Source organism: Lycorma delicatula, chromosome 1 (assembly GCF_047948215.1).
Source record: "Lycorma delicatula isolate Av1 chromosome 1, ASM4794821v1, whole genome shotgun sequence".
Classification (NCBI taxonomy): domain Eukaryota; kingdom Metazoa; phylum Arthropoda; class Insecta; order Hemiptera; family Fulgoridae; genus Lycorma; species Lycorma delicatula.
This window is the reverse complement of record NC_134455.1, coordinates 361,199,307-361,215,613: the sequence shown is the minus strand read 5'-3', so window position 1 is coordinate 361,215,613 and position 16,307 is coordinate 361,199,307. Positions and strand designations below refer to the sequence as shown.

The 16,307-nt window shown below is 31.3% G+C and overlaps 1 protein-coding gene across 1 annotated transcript in view; it reads left to right on the top strand.

The window, feature by feature from the left end:
• Positions 1-16,307, top strand: part of LOC142317932 (uncharacterized) — a 47,201-nt gene that overhangs the window by 27,820 nt on the left and 3,074 nt on the right. The window contains exon 7 of the mRNA XM_075354470.1: positions 13,326-13,394. Coding sequence (XP_075210585.1) covers positions 13,326-13,394 — 69 coding nt within the window. The remainder of the gene's footprint in view (positions 1-13,325; positions 13,395-16,307) is intronic.

The window sequence follows — 16,307 nt, the reverse complement described above, 5'->3', positions numbered from 1 at the left end:
CAAAAGGTGTTTAAAAAGACATCTTAATATTCATACCAAAGAGAAAAATTATGTTTGTACCTTTTGTCAGAAAACCTTTAATCAAAGTTTTAATTTAAAATCACATTTAAATGTTCATACCAAGGAGAAAAATTATGTTTGTAATTTCTGCCAAAAGGTTTTTAAGTGGCCTTCTAGTTTAAAGAGACATCTTAATATTCATAACTAATGAGAAAAATTTCTGTTTGTAACCTTTGTCAAAAATCTTTCAATGAGTTACAGTTCAAAAAGATATCTTAGTATCCATATTAGAGAATTGTTATGATCTTTAAAAATCTTATATTAAGAAAATTGATTATGGAAAAAATTGAATAGCATTCTTTTAAGTGTGCATAACTTAAAACAAGTATAACAAAATTTATGTAATTTTTATAATTTAACATTAATGTTTTTCTAATTTTTGCATTTGTTACATCTTAAGGTGGGCATTGAGAGTTTTACCTCATATGCCTCAAACACAGGTTTAAAAAATCAATAAGGATGCAATCATACATTTGTAATTTATATATTGTATATAATTTGTATATTTATTGAGAGAAAAAAAATTTATTAAGTTTCTTGATCCACGTAAACATAAGGAAAACCGGTCAGTCGAGGTATTGTTGAATGTGGTGGTTGATGGTGTAAGGGATAATTATTGAAGAGATTAGCTGAAATTGAAACTTGAGCAGTTTTATAGTAGGTAAACAAAAAAATTACTTTTGGCATAGTTATGGCTACGAAGTACTTTTTTTTGGGGAATTTTAATACCATTGTAATAGCACTGCCACTGTTAGGTATTGCATCAGAGGATTAGATAAATTGGCAGTTTTGTAGCATGTGAAAAATACCATGCCTGATCTGGATTTGAACCCAGGACATCCAGATGAAAGCCAAGACATTACCTCTCACTCCAAGGCTACAGACTATTTAAAAATATTTTAGATTTATATATTACTCTAGTTTTTAATATGCTAGCGATGTTTATGAATGTTTTAAGCCCAGAACTATGCCAGTCAGATAATTTGGTTGGTGCTGAGGAATTCCTCCATTTCAGAAAAGGTGATAACAGAAAAAATGTTGGTGAAGTTCACAGATGAGACTTCTTATGCAAATCACACGTTACATGTGTTTTTCTCAAGTGCTTTTTCACAAATAAAACAGATCTTAAATGAATCTAAAACATTCTGATTTTTATTAAAGTTTACTTCACATATTAAAAACAAACAAGAAGTGATACCTGTGCCTGTTACCAGAGCTGACCTTAAAATCTTTATTAGTTTTTAATTTTTTACCAACATACTTGTAAACAGAGGACTGATTCTTTATGTATAAATTTCTTTAAAAATGTTTTTTTTTATTATTCTGGTTGAGAATTATTTTCCTCTTTTTCTTTTACACTAACATTGTTAAAAGTGCTCCATAACCTTGAAAATAAACAAAAACTTAACATTTTGAAATATATGTCTCAAATGGTTGTTAGTATTCCTGTTACATTATCAAATATATTGATTCACAATAGGAAAACATTTTGAAAAGTGTAGGAGCTGCAAACTTAAAAAATACAGAATAGAGACTTGAGATGCCAAGTCTCTCACCACGCTTTGAAATTAATGTGCTTTTGTACTACTTTAACTCTTTACTGCTATTGTGAATTTTATTGTATTAATCCTATTGTCGGGTCACGGCTGACCCCTAGAATTGGAATTCTCCAAATCTTTCACATAATTAACTTTTTTTTTTTTGTTAACAAAATTAATGACTATATTTGGAGTAGAAAAACATAAAAAAGTGGTGTTTTTTTTTGTGGTTTAGTATAAAATTTAATGAGAACACCTGTTTATAGCATGAAAAACATCATATTACTTAATATATATTTCAAATATTTATCATTGCATTTAAGAAATAGAATATTCAACATAATGTTGTAATGTGTAATTTCATAAAAATTAGAAACTTGTTTTTTGATAACACTTTTATAAGATTAACACTTTTAATGAATTCTTTTTTTCTAAATAATAACTATTAATGAAAAATTCCATTTTTACACGTATAATAAAATAAATGAGGTAATTAAAAATTTAAATAATCAAAAACCTTCTACGTATCATGAAATTTGAAAATATCTTATTCTTGTATGAAATGTATTTGTAACAATAAATTGTGTTATTTCAAAACCAGTTGGAGAAAAATATGTATTGAAAAATTTTAAATGAAGAAAACAATCATTTTCAAAGAAAAATTGCAAGATTTTATTCAAGATCTTCACTTTTGCAAGCATTGCGTATGATATTTGTACTATAACTTGCATACATGGTCTCCACACTCAGTATAGACATTGGAATGTTTGTTGTCATTGGTTGATGGGCATATATGACATTGCCTGCGTTTTTTCTGTTGCGGTTCAGCTTCTATTTTTCATTTTTCTGTCTGCGATCTTGGAAGTCTGGATTCTTCAAGTTGACGTCTCATATGAGTTGCAAGTGATTTTCCCAACTGGTGATAATTATTATTTAGGAATCATAGAAAAGTAATGTCGATTACGTAAATGAAAATCCTTTTGATTGTATTTAAAAAACATTTAAGGTATTTTTTTTTTGTTCAGTACTTTTTAAAAAATGAAAACGGAAGTATAATGAGGCACTTTCATGCAAGACATAGTATTGGACTGAATTATACGAAATCTGTTTCTCTGTCTTTTTGGGTGGAGTTAAATATTTTTAATTTTTTCATAATAAGTAACAACAAGTTTTACAATAAGTAAAAACACAAAAATAAATTAAGATATTTAACTTTTAATTTTGTTATTATAAAAGTTTGATGACAAAGGCTACCAGATAATGAATAGCAGCCCGGTTTTGTACCTTAGAAACATGTTCTGATTTTTTAAGGAAACCGTAAAAAATGAAATAATTTAGAATAGAAACTAACTGGTGTAATGTATAATGAAGACAAGTTAGCTTTTTATTTTTGCACATCAAAGCAAAACAATGTGTGCTTTTATTAAAAATGAAAAGAGTGGTTTTTATTTTCAAATAATTGTTTGTAACCGGGTCCCAAATATTTGTAATGAAGATGCGGTACTGTTAACAGTGTGAAATTCATTTACGAAGCCCATTATAATATTAACCGTAACTATTCATTGTATATAATACAGTTACATATAGTGACCTTTTTTAAAATTTAATTCATAAATACTTTTATAAAATAAGTTGTTTAATGGAGTTATTTAGTTGTTTAATTTTCTTCTATTCACTTATTTTTGTAACTAGGTGTCAGGAAGATTATACAGTTCATAAAATTCTTCGAAACCTCTTACAGTAAAACGTGGAGAAACCAAACAAATTGTATAAGGGGCAAAAAAAAAAAACAAAGAAATAAAAAAGAATATTTTAATAAAAGCATTATTAAATGAATAATAAAATGCTTTAAAATATTGAAAAAAATTATTAACAAATGTACATAGTCTATTCACCAATATAATAAAGAAGAAGAATAGAATAGAAGAATATATTGATACATGTTAACTTTTTCTTTTGTTGTTTAATCTTCGGAACCACCGTAATGTATTACTTCAGAGGATGAATGAGGTTACGTATGAGTGTAGTCTTATACAATCTTACGTCAACCATTCCTGAGATGTGTGGTTAATTGAAACCCAACACCAAAAACACTCTGAATTCACGATCTTGCATTCAAATCCTCCAGGTACACAATTAAGTTTACTTTAGAGGATGAGATGAATGAGTTGCAGCGTGTGTGAAAATGCCATCCCTGACCGGGATTCGAACCGGGGCCTCCGGGTAAATGGCCGAGACGATACCACTCGCGCCACGGAGGCCGACAGCATTCAAATCTGTATAGGTATTTCTTTACTGTTACGTGTTAACTAGGATGAATAATAAATATAATTTCTTTATTGCAGAATAAAATTACCGTACTCTGCATCGTTCAACTAATTACAATAACAGTATTTTTTTTAAAACAAATAAAGATTATTTATGTTGTTTAGTGCTGCGTAACATGTGTTTAGCATGGTGTAAAAATACATTTTTTTAATGTATTTTGACAAGCGTACCTATTCTAATGTTTCATTCTTAATGGTTTTTTTTACCAAATGTTTAATTAAACAATTTAAAACATTAAACCGATAATTTCCACAGTACACAAAAGAAATAAATATAAAATCCGTGAACTTTTTTATAGTGAGGCTTGATCAAACAATAATTAACGCATGCAATAAACAAATATTTTTACTCCCTCAAAGAATGGATTATTACAGCTGTTATTGAAGAAAATAGACGTGTCTAGCGACTGTTACTAGATGTTTTTTGAATTTCGTGTAATAATCAATGATGCTGATTTAATATTTGGTATTGTAGTGCAGAAAATAATCTTTTAATAGACATATATATATATACACACACTAGTCGGTCAGGGCTCATTTCGCTCGCCCGACCTCTGGCTAGCCAGAGGGCTCCGCCTTTTGGACCCTCGACACGTTCGTATCCTCATGTTTGTAAGAATATTAAGTATCTTACTGAAATATTAGCATTTCGCTACGATGAACTTATTGTAGCTACAGCTCCATTTATCGATTCGTAACTAATGATTCGCATTTATCGCTCCAACTAGCTGTTCAGCCCGGCTTCAAAGCCAGGCATCGCTTCGCTCTGCTCTTTGGGGCGTAAAAAGAGATCCAGTCTTTGAAAACTGATTTATTTATCGTAATCGTGTAAAAATGTATGATTTTTAATTTTAGTTATAAAATTCGCTAAATTTTTTGGAAAATAATTGTAACTAATTTAATTATAATTGTAACTAATTTTCCACACAACCCATATGAGATACAGCCAAATGTGTGTTTTTTTAGTCTCGAAAAATTTTTCAAGACACGATTCACTTTTGAGTGCCTCACAGTAACTGCGTATTACGAAATATTACCGTAATTATAAGGTTTTTACTATCTGTTTTTCCCGTACTTTAATTATTATTATTATTATTCGATATCTTATTTCTATTTCATAATTTTAACATTAACCAATATACTGCTAGCAAATACACTGTTGAATTTTTAAAATTGGTCGTGCGTTCTGGATTTCGACCGAAGCAACGTCTTCTAGGCGGTTTCCGGTCGCCCCTAGCTGTGTTTAATGTACATTTTGGAGCCTGGGTCCGTGGCGCTAGTGGTAGCGTCTCGGCCTTTCATTCAGAGGTACCGGGGTCGAATCCCAGTCAGGCATGGCATTTTCACACGCTACAAAAATTATCATTCATCTCATCCTGTAAAGTTGTACCTAATAGTGGTCCCGAAGGTTAAAAAAAAAAGAAGAAGAAGTAAATTTCAGGAAAAAACGGATAACAGAATAACCGGATAACCAGTGTACATCTTTTTTACGCAAATGTTAGCACTCAACACGATTATAAGCAGTTTGAATTTTTAAAATTAGTCATACCGTCTCGTAGATATAATTGAATTTCGGAATAAGAGAATAATCGGATAACCGAATAATCGAAAGTATAAAAGAAAAACATATAAACCACCCTTGCAATAAATAGAAACTTTTTGCCGAATTAGATTTATTTTGTATACTTATTAGATCCTTAATCTTGCATTTGAAAGAAATTAACTCCTATATATATAACTCTATATAACTCTATATATATATACATATATATATATATATACATATATATATATATATATACATATATATATATATATATATGTATAAAATGTAGGTTCTCACTTCAAAATTAGAACACGGAGTGCCTCAGGAAATTTTATATTTCCCTTGGTTGTTTTTTTATTGTTTATTAATGACCTGTCTCAAAATCTTGAGTCATCTTTATAATCCTCTTCGCCCACGACGAAACTGTGTTTTCATCTTTATATAATTATTCAAAAGCGATTAAAAAATCTACCATAGCTTTTGTAGGAAAAAAATTCTTTCCTTGACTGATTGCAAAAGTATAACATTAAATATAAATAAAATCGTTAATTTGTGTGCTTCTCGGGTAGACGAAAAGTTGGTGATCACGTGAATAAAATCCCATCAATGACAACTACAGTATTTCCGTTACCCACAAAGAGAAATTTTTGGACGTTTCATTAGTTTGTAAATTCTCGTGGGATAATGAAATTGATTTCGTTTATAGGAAAATCCACCCCAAACTGCGATCGCGAATAGCTACCACCAAATTGTAAGTTCCCTATCCCCTTTCCTTTCAAGAAAAGAATGAGGGAATGAGTCCAGCAGCCATCAGTCCAGCAGTCACAAGCCCAGCAGTCACCTGCCCAGCAGCCACTGACAGCATGGAAGAAGGAAGAAACCTGCACTTTCCCCCGTTCAGCCCTTCGGGGCCTCGGGAATATTAAGGTTAACGGTATGTAACTTCGGTTACTACCAATTCTCGGAAAGTGCAGGCCAAAGAAGAATGAAGAGGTCATCGGAAGATGAAGAAGAAGGAAGACCCTCTACTCGTCCCAACATCACGGACTGGAGTCCGGAACAGAGCCCAGCAGAGATGCGTCCTAAAAGGCAGCCACAAACAGAAGTAGATGAAGAACTTCTACCCAACCTCTCCTTTAACACTTACATGTTAATTAAAATAAACCAGCAATTGCGACTCCTCCGGAGTAGGGGTCGCATTGCTCCCTCCTGATAGTCAGTGCCCCGTTGTGGCGTATTCCTGCTAGCCTATGAAGCGTTAGCACCGAAAGGACTTCAGTGGACGGTCTGAAGAGGAATTACGTCGGGAGAACAGGTTTCATAAGCCTAGCCTTCCGCGGTCGGCCCATAAAAAGGGTTTGATAACGCTGGTTTAACAACGGATTGGAATGCAATTAAATCCGTCCTTAAAATACTAAATAATAAACACAACAAAACTTGAAAAATTAGACCCGTCATTTAAAATAAACCTTTTAAAAACACGCCCGCTTAGAATCATTCAGCAGCAAGGGACTCTGTCCAGGTTCTGCGATCTGTAGGGAGAAACAAACTCCCGCCAAATTTGCATTCCATTCCTATAAGAAAATCAAACCTCACTGTTTTATTTCGAAGGATCATCATTATTAAATATTTATTATGCTTACGTATAATCCTATCTAAATTATATCATTTTTTAGCGATACAAATGAGGGATGTCAGATCATTATCTGGTGCCTGATATGAAACGTGTATATCGATATCTGGAGAATTAATAACGATAACTTATTACTTTGTTTATATTTTTGAAGGTGAAACTTTTATTAAAAATATCAGTAAGTATTTAAGAAAAAATAATATTATCCTTTGCCAAATCAGACAACTGAGCTGTTCTCTTGCATTCAACATTCTACTTCAGATTAAAAAAAGTGACATATTGTGATTCGTTTGCCATTAAAATAGATTGCTAAATTATTTGAAAAAAATTTCCCAACAATTTACTTAAAATACTACTAAAAAATCTATTTTATGGAAAAATATTATTTAAATTAATTTAATTAAGCACGGCCCGTTGGTATTAATATTTAAATTATTTATGTAATAGTTAAAACTAATTATAGTATCTATAATTAGTACTATAGTAACTCATAGATAACAATTGAGAATTTCATAGTCATGACGGATAACGTTAACTTTATTTTACCTTTCGAGGATCAATTGTTATATTTATATTTTTATTTAATTCAATTTAGTATAACTAATGAGATATGAAGTAAATAGTTTTGATATATAACACATCACTGTTCCTGAGGATGAATTAATAATCCATAACCGCTCGAACATTACTATTACAGATTTTTGGTAAGGGGAAACTATTATATAAATAATTTTTAAAAAATTACTCTGTAAAACAAACAGAAAAATAAAACAAAAATCTTGATTTATCAGCATCATGTAAAACGTAAAGATTAATTTGCGCTCAAAATAATTTTCAATAATGGATTCTGAATTGTGAATTATTTTGTAGTTTTATGTTTAATGGATTAACTTAAGGTTATTTCAGATCTTTGTATTTAAATAATTAATATGGATTTTACACTCGTCAATTTTTATTTATATTTATCATTCAAGTAGTATATTATTATACTGCTTTCTTTTTCCTGTTTAGCCTCCGGTAACTACCGTTTAGATAATTTTTCAGAGGATGAATGAGAATGATATGTTTGAGTGTAAATGAAGTGTAGTCTTGTAAATTCTCAGTTCGACCATTCCTGAGATGTGTGGTTAATTGAATCCCAACCACCAAAGAACACCGGTATCCACGATCTAGTATTCAAATCCGTGTAAAAATATCGGGCTTTACTAGGACTTGAACGCTGTAACTCTCGACTTCCAAATCAGCTGATTTGGGAAGACGCGTTAACCACTAGACCAACCCGGTGGGTAGTATATTATTATACTGATCAGAATAAAAACCACTACATTATTCGGGTCAGATTTACATATTTATTTATGAAAGAGTGATCTATATAATGTAATATAATATCTTATTATGAGAGGTCTCTTCTCTCTTCTTTTTCCGCCTCCGGTAACTACCGTTTTAGATAATACTTCAGAGGATGATATGTATGAGTGTAAATTAAGTGTAGTCTTGTACATTTCTCAGTTCGACCAATCCTGAGATGTGTGGTTAATTGAAACCCAACCACCAAAGAACACCGGTATCCATGATCTAGCATTCAAATCCATGTAAAAATAACTGGCTTTACTAGGGCTTGAACGCTGGAACTCTCGGCTTCCAAATCAGCTGATTTGGGAAGACGCGTTCACCACTAGACCAACCCGGTGGGTTGTGTTATGAGAGGTCTAGACGTGTGTAACACGACTGAGGCTTTTGACACATACGATGTTTATTGACTTCTGTTTGCCAACATAACGAAGAGTCAGATTTGGAATTTTTAATGTTTCGTTTTTCTTATGCAGATTGAGCAGGATGCAAAGATTCAGTTTCCTTAACAACATTGAGTTTTAAGTTTTTTAATGGTTTCTGTATGTTAACCACGAGTTGTAAAAGAACAATGTGAACATTACATTGTTTAATTACATATTTCTTTTACCTACGGATATTTTAGGGAATTATTTTACAAAGCGTAATTATTTTTAAAATTCCTTGATTTTGTATCTTCCTTCTTATTCAAAATAGATTTTTTTTTGATATTTCAATTAATTTACAGAAATATAACGTAACGGTATTGTTACATGTCGTTATCCTTGAAAAATCTTTGAGCTATTTTTTTTACGTAAAATTTGTACTAGCGTAAGCATCTACTTTCAGCATTCATTTGTACCTAACATCAAACGGAAGGAAAATACTATCAAATTATTAAACGTGTCAAATCGCATTGGTCTATTTCATGTTTCCCTGTAATAAAAAAAATAAATTCAAATAAAAAATTGTCTCAAGGGTAAAATTACGAAAATATAATTTCTGTAAATAAAATTCTTAGCCTAATAAATAACAGATTTAATGCGTTCTAATGTTTTCCTCGATTTTGAATTTTCAATACATATTTTAATTTAATCTAAAAAAGCGAAAAGAAAACTGAAAATTGTATTTACTTAAGACATGTAGAAACGTTTATTAAATTGTTTGCCCGGTATAAAATAGCTATTATCTCTCCAATCTTAGAAATTTTATTATTCCAATAATTTTGTGAATAAATCGTATACTTACATGGAAAATAAATAATAGATGGTAACAATAACAGTCATTTATTTATATACTGGCCTCTAAAACGAATAATAATTTCCGATAAATATTACAACACAATTCAGCAATTTATCGGTTTCTCACTCGGGTAAATAATCTTTCAATTGAATAAGAATATATGTGTTAGGTATATCAATTTTTATTACAAAAAATACAATTTATATAAGTGATTTTAAATAAATGATATTGAAAACTATAATTTCGTTTCCTTACCAATAAGAATTGATATCGGAGACATTTAACAGAAAAGACTAAATGATATGAATAATATATTCTTTAAATTACTGTTCTGTACAACAATATTACAGGAGAAATCCCATTACGATGTAACCAGTACGATTAACACCTTTAGGAAGTGAATGTCTTAAATCGTTTTCACCTAAGGAAGAATAAACCTAATATGAAGAACTGTAGTGTTAAAAAAACAAAAAAACAAAGAAATTCCGAGATTTTATGATTCGATTAAATTTCTTTTTAAAACATTTAAATTTATCGGTCTGCTTCCGTTAAAGGAAACAACATCTGAACTCGGTTATTTTACTTGCGATTGGAGAAGTAAACAATTTGTTTACACGTGTTCATTAATAATTGCTCTTGATTTTTCTGCTTTGTTTCTTTTTCAAACGTTTTCGGACAAAAACGATAACAAACGAAATAGGATTTCACCCTTCGCAATTTTCAGCTTTATCGAAACATTATTTAAACAAATAATCCTTTTTGTGGTCTATAAAGATATTCATAAAATTTTTATCAACTTTGATAAATATGATAAAAATTTGTTAAAAAGTTTCGAATCTAAAAATATATATCCTTATTTAGGAAAACGTTATTATAAATACGTTTTCCTTGCGTTTGGTCTATCGATAATTCCTTTGGGTATTAAAGATCGTCTAATCGATTTAATTACCGGCGGGTTAAATAATTTTTTTTTTGTACATTTTTTGGTTACTACTTGGTTTAAGCTCATATTTTCCAGACCACGTGAACTTTGTGTTCGTTACTTCCGTTATTTTTTCAGTCTATAATCGGTTAAAAGTTCTAAACAAGTTAATTAAGCGATTTGTAAAAAAACTTCAAGAATGAATCGTTTAAAAATGATACGCCTACAAAATACATTGAAAAAATACGACTTTTACAATACGATTTACACAAGTGTTACGAAGCACTTAACAACATATACGGTCCTTATTTGTTTTACAAAAATATTATGAATGTAATTTACTTGTCGGTACAAAGTTATTTTTCGTGTATATTCGTAAATGAAAGTAACGTATTTGTTTCATCATCTTGGATAGCGTATTATGGACTGTGTTATTTTTTTTTTTTCATTATATTGGTGGATAGACCGCATAAATTGGTAAGCATTCTTTTTTTCAGCCGTGCAAAACAGAGTTATTCTATTAAAAATGTGCATTCCGAGATTTTGTCGCTTTCATTCTTTGTGCTTAACTTTCTGTTATTCAAAGAAATATTTTGCTAGTTTTTTGTAAGTTTAAGCCGAATTGATTTTAAAATATTTTTTCAGATTACCTTTTTAAGTTCAAGCTTCATCCTGATAAGATGGAGATTAATAAATTTATAGACGTTAATATATTTTGTAAATTATCTATTAAGTAATTCCTATGTAAATTACATTTCAATTTTATGAGTTATAGCCCACATTTTTTCTCGTATTTTAAATCTGTTCCAAAAGTAAATACTTTTATTTTTCGTTTCTTCAAAGTTGTGTTTTTTTGGGAATATTCAATACTGTTTTTAAAGAATTTAAATTAAGAATTACTGATCGACTAAAAGAAAAAAAAAGCCGAGTAACATAAACCTTATGTTTTGTAGAAAACATAACTCGTTTTAGAAAATTCATTTTCAAATTCCTCCCCTTTTCTATCCTTTATATTGTGATTTTTCCAGAACTCTTCATTTATAAACGCCTAAGTTATAATAACAATACGCACTCAAAAATTCGCCTACCTAGCTTGAATAGTTTGAGAATGAGTCAATCTATCGGTCAGGACACTTTGCTTTAAATAAATAGCTAAATAGAAATACATTACAAATTACGACTTATAAACCGTGATTTGTGCAAGCTGATTTGCTGTAAGAGATCTTATAAGATAACAGTCGGGATAATTTTTCGTATCGGACCTATATTTTTAAAACACGTGGTGACTGAATGCCGTGACAAAATAATGAAAATTTTTATTTCAAGGTAAATTGAAACCAATTTCATTGAAACTAATTGAAATTAATTTCACGATTCACTGAATCACCCCTTAGACTAATGATTGTTCTTACCATTAAGTAGCTTTAATTAATTTTGATTTGTCAATAAGTGATACGACATAATAATTGCATTACCATAATGATGAATATAAGTAAACTATTATGTTCTTAAAAAACTGAATTTGCCAATATTTAGGTAAGTATTGATAACGTTTTGCTTTCCGATGTACCTCCTGCCGTCCAAATTTTAGAGTAACAAAATTTTCATGAATTATGCCGATAATTCACCTAACGACTCGTTTAGTTTTACAGAATTACTAGAATTTTGTTATGAAGTATTGTTATAAAATATGAATCCTTTAATCGTAAACCGATAGCAATTTTTTTCTAACTAAAAGTCATCTGCCGTCTGTAGGTAACAGTCTGAAGCTATCTGCTAACGTCACACCCAAATTATATAACCTTTACGATCGGGAATAATTCCAGTATTGTTAATACAGGCGAAGGATGTTTCAATAGAGATTCTCTATCAATCCCGTGCTTGTATGGGATGTGACACGAGTCTCAAGATTTTACTGAAAATTACACAGCCATTCAGCAGAATAATAAACAATGATTAACGTGACTATTAAGAAAGATGAGTCACATTCAATCCTGATATTCACTCCGTACACCATATCCAATTCTGACCACTGCTTTTTGACCTGTAAGACCGAATATATATATATATATATAATTGCTTATTGAGAATACGTATTTAACCAGTAAATTACATTATAATTTATGATAAAAATATATATGAATTTTACAGAGTTATATTAAGATACCCATCCGTAAGCCTGAAATATACAAATACATCCACCTGAAGCATTTATCTTACAATAGAAATTACATTACACAGTATACATTTTCCGGCTTAACAAACAGACTAAAATACGTTTAACAGAATTCAACCTAGCTACCTCAGATTAGTTTTGCCTTCTGATGGAATTGAACTCCTGAACACTATTATGGTAATCCATTACTTCGCTAGAATTCATCGAGTTACTTCCACAAGAGTCAAAAGTCGGATGGAAAAAGAAATGAATAGCAGTTTGAGAAATATCTACAGAAATTTGTTAACTTCCGATTACAAAAACTAAAAGTAAAACTTAATAAGATAATTTAATTTTAGTCTTTTCTTTTCATTTGTATTCATAACTTATTTTACCAGTTTTTATCGATATTATTTCTATTTTGTTATAGAAATATTTCTTTGACTTATTATACAAAATCTATCGCTGATTATTCAAGCAAATATTATCGTAGCATAATACCGCAGTACAAATCAAAATATACTAAAACGTGTCAAATTTTATTTAACATTTTCTTTTGTTTTTCTGTTTAAGGTTCGAGAAATGATAAAAGATTTACTGAAATTGAACACAGCATTTATGGATGAAGACTTATTTAATGAGGTACTGATATAACGAGGGTGTTTAGATAAAGTGATTTAACCCTCATTGTTTTATATTTGGCAATTTTACATTCATTCTCACAAATGCCATATCACATTCATTTCTAGTTAAGATATTTAAGCCGCGCTGATCTTATTTAAAATATAAATGCAAAAAATACATCTGGTTAACCGACCGATTTGAATAATCTATCCACGCAAAATGGTTTTTAATCTACAAGCAATTTTGCATATCCCATAATTAGTCAGCTGATGTTAGGTAAAACGATTTAAAAACCATTTTATTGTAGGTTAAGTCACTTTACCGAGGTTTCCTCCCTAGTTGTACCAAATGTGCAACCCTATCAGAGAGGTATCTGTTGAGAGCCACACTAAGGAATGATTCCTGAAAGAGGGCATCCCAACCCCGTAGGGGGAAGCACTCATCTTGTGAGGTTACCGGTCGCCACACCACTCCCTCCGTTCCAAGCCCTGACGGCCTTTACCGAAGGTCGTCTTTAGACCCTAACTGATTACATCTCACAGTCATCAGCCAGACCTCGGTCGGGATGCAACCGATGTAAATGCCTGGCAGACATTTGCATCAGTAAATACATATCAAATTTTGCCTTTACGTAGACCTCAAACGGACATCTTCACATCCAATCTAACATGATTCCCTCAAACTAACTAACCGAAAGCGCGAACCCCGCACCTAGTACAGATTTGACAACATCGTTCATGACTGTGAATGCCTTAGAATTCCTGAAAGAGGGCAGCAGTTCTTTCAATAGGTGTTAAGAGCGTAGGTCAGGAAAACTTAAACGGCCATATCAACATCACTCAGTCTTCTGAGTACTGCGCAGCTGAAAGCAATGGTAAACTATAGCTGCTTTTTTTTCCAAAAAAATGTAGCTCTTTGCATTTTCATACAACAAAGATGGAGGCGCTTTCCTTGGTAAAATATTCCGGAGGTAAACTAGTCCCCCGTTCAGATCTTTGGGTGGGGACTAGTAAGGAAGTGGTCACCAGAAAATCAAAAATAACTTTCTACGTGTCGGAGCGTGGAATGTTAGAGGTCTAAAAAATGTTGATAGATTAGAAAATTTAAAGAGAGAAATGTATAGGATAAATATAGATATAGTAGCAATTAGCGAGGTTCGGTAGGAAGAGGAAACGACTTTTGGTCCGGTGATTTTAGAATTATTAATTCGGCTTCAAATAATGGTCAGGCAGGAGTAGGTTTCGTAATGAACAAAAAGATAGAAAAGAGAGCAGAGGATTTCACAAAGCTTAGCAATAGAATCATTGTAATCGCGATAAAATCAAAACCTAAGCCGACAATGATTATTAACATCTACATGCCTACAAGTGCCCATAATGATGAGTATTATATGTATGAAGAAATTGACGAAGCAATTAAACACATAAAAGGAAATGAAAATTTAATAATACTTGGAGATTGGAATACAAGCAATGGAAAATGCAAGGAATGAAAATATTGAGGGTAAATATGGGCTGGGCAAAAGGAATAAAGGAGGGGACCGACTCATTCAGTTTTGCACGAAGTATAATTTAATAATTGCACCACACCCAGTTTAAAAATCATAATAGAAGAATATACACATGAAAAAGTCAGGTTATATCACAAGGGATCAGATAGATTATATCATGGTTAAGCAAAGATTTAGAAATCAACTCGTTGACTGCAAAGCTTACCCTGGAGCAGACATTGATGGCGATCATAATTTAATGATAATGAAACGTAGATTGGGGTTTAAAATCCTGAAGAAAAGGTGTCAGATGAATCAGTTGAATTTAGAAAATCTTGAGGAAGAGGCAGTAAAGAAGATTTTGAGGAGGACATCGCAAGAGGTTTGAGTAAAAAAGATAAGGTAGAAAATGTAGAAGAAGAATGGGAGAGTGTTAAAAAGGAAATTACTAAATAAGCAGAAGCGAACTTACGCGTAACAAAGAGAGCTGGTAGAAAACCTTGGATTTCAGACGATATATTACGCTGATGGATGAACGTAGAAAATATAAAAACGCTAGTGATGAAGAAAGTAAAAGGAACTATCGACAATTAAGAAATACTACAAGCAGAAAGTGCAAACTAGCGAAAGAAGAGTGGATTAATGAAGTGTTCAGAAGTGGAAAGAGAAATGAACTTTTGTAAAATAGACCGAGCATACAGAAAAGTTAAGGGAGATTTTGGCGTACATAAATTAAAATCTCATAATTTGTTAAACAAAAATGGTACACCGATTTATAATACAAAAGGAAAGATCTATAGGTGGGTGGAATATGGTGAAGAGTTATACGGAGAAAATGAATTAGAAAATGGTATTATAGAGGAAGAAGAGGATGAAAGGGAAGAAACAATACTGAGATCTGAATTTGAGAAAATTAAAAGATTTGAATGGCAGAAAGGCTCCTGGAATTGACGGAATACTTGCAGAATTACTGTGCAATACAGGTGAGGAAGCGATTGATATATTAAACAAACTGGTGTGTAATATTTACGAAAAAGGGGAAGTTCCGCAGACTTCAAAAAGAGTGTTATAGTCATGACACCAAAGAAAGCAGAAGCAGATAAATGTAAAGAATACAGAACAATTAACTTAATTAGCCATGCTTAAATAATCTTAACTAGAATTCTGTACAGAAGAATTGAGAGGAGAATAGAAGTGTTAGGAGGAGGCCAATTTGGTTTCCGGAAACGTACAGGGACAAGGGAAGCAATTTTAGCGCTCAGATTAATAGTAGAAGAAAGATTAAAGAAAAACAAACCAACATACTGGGCATTTGTAGACCTAGAAAAAGGCATTCGATATCGTAGACTGGAATAGTATGTTTAGTATTTTAAAAAAATTAGGGTTCAAATGCAAAGATAGATGAACAATTGCTACCATTTATAGGAAGCAAACAGCAACAG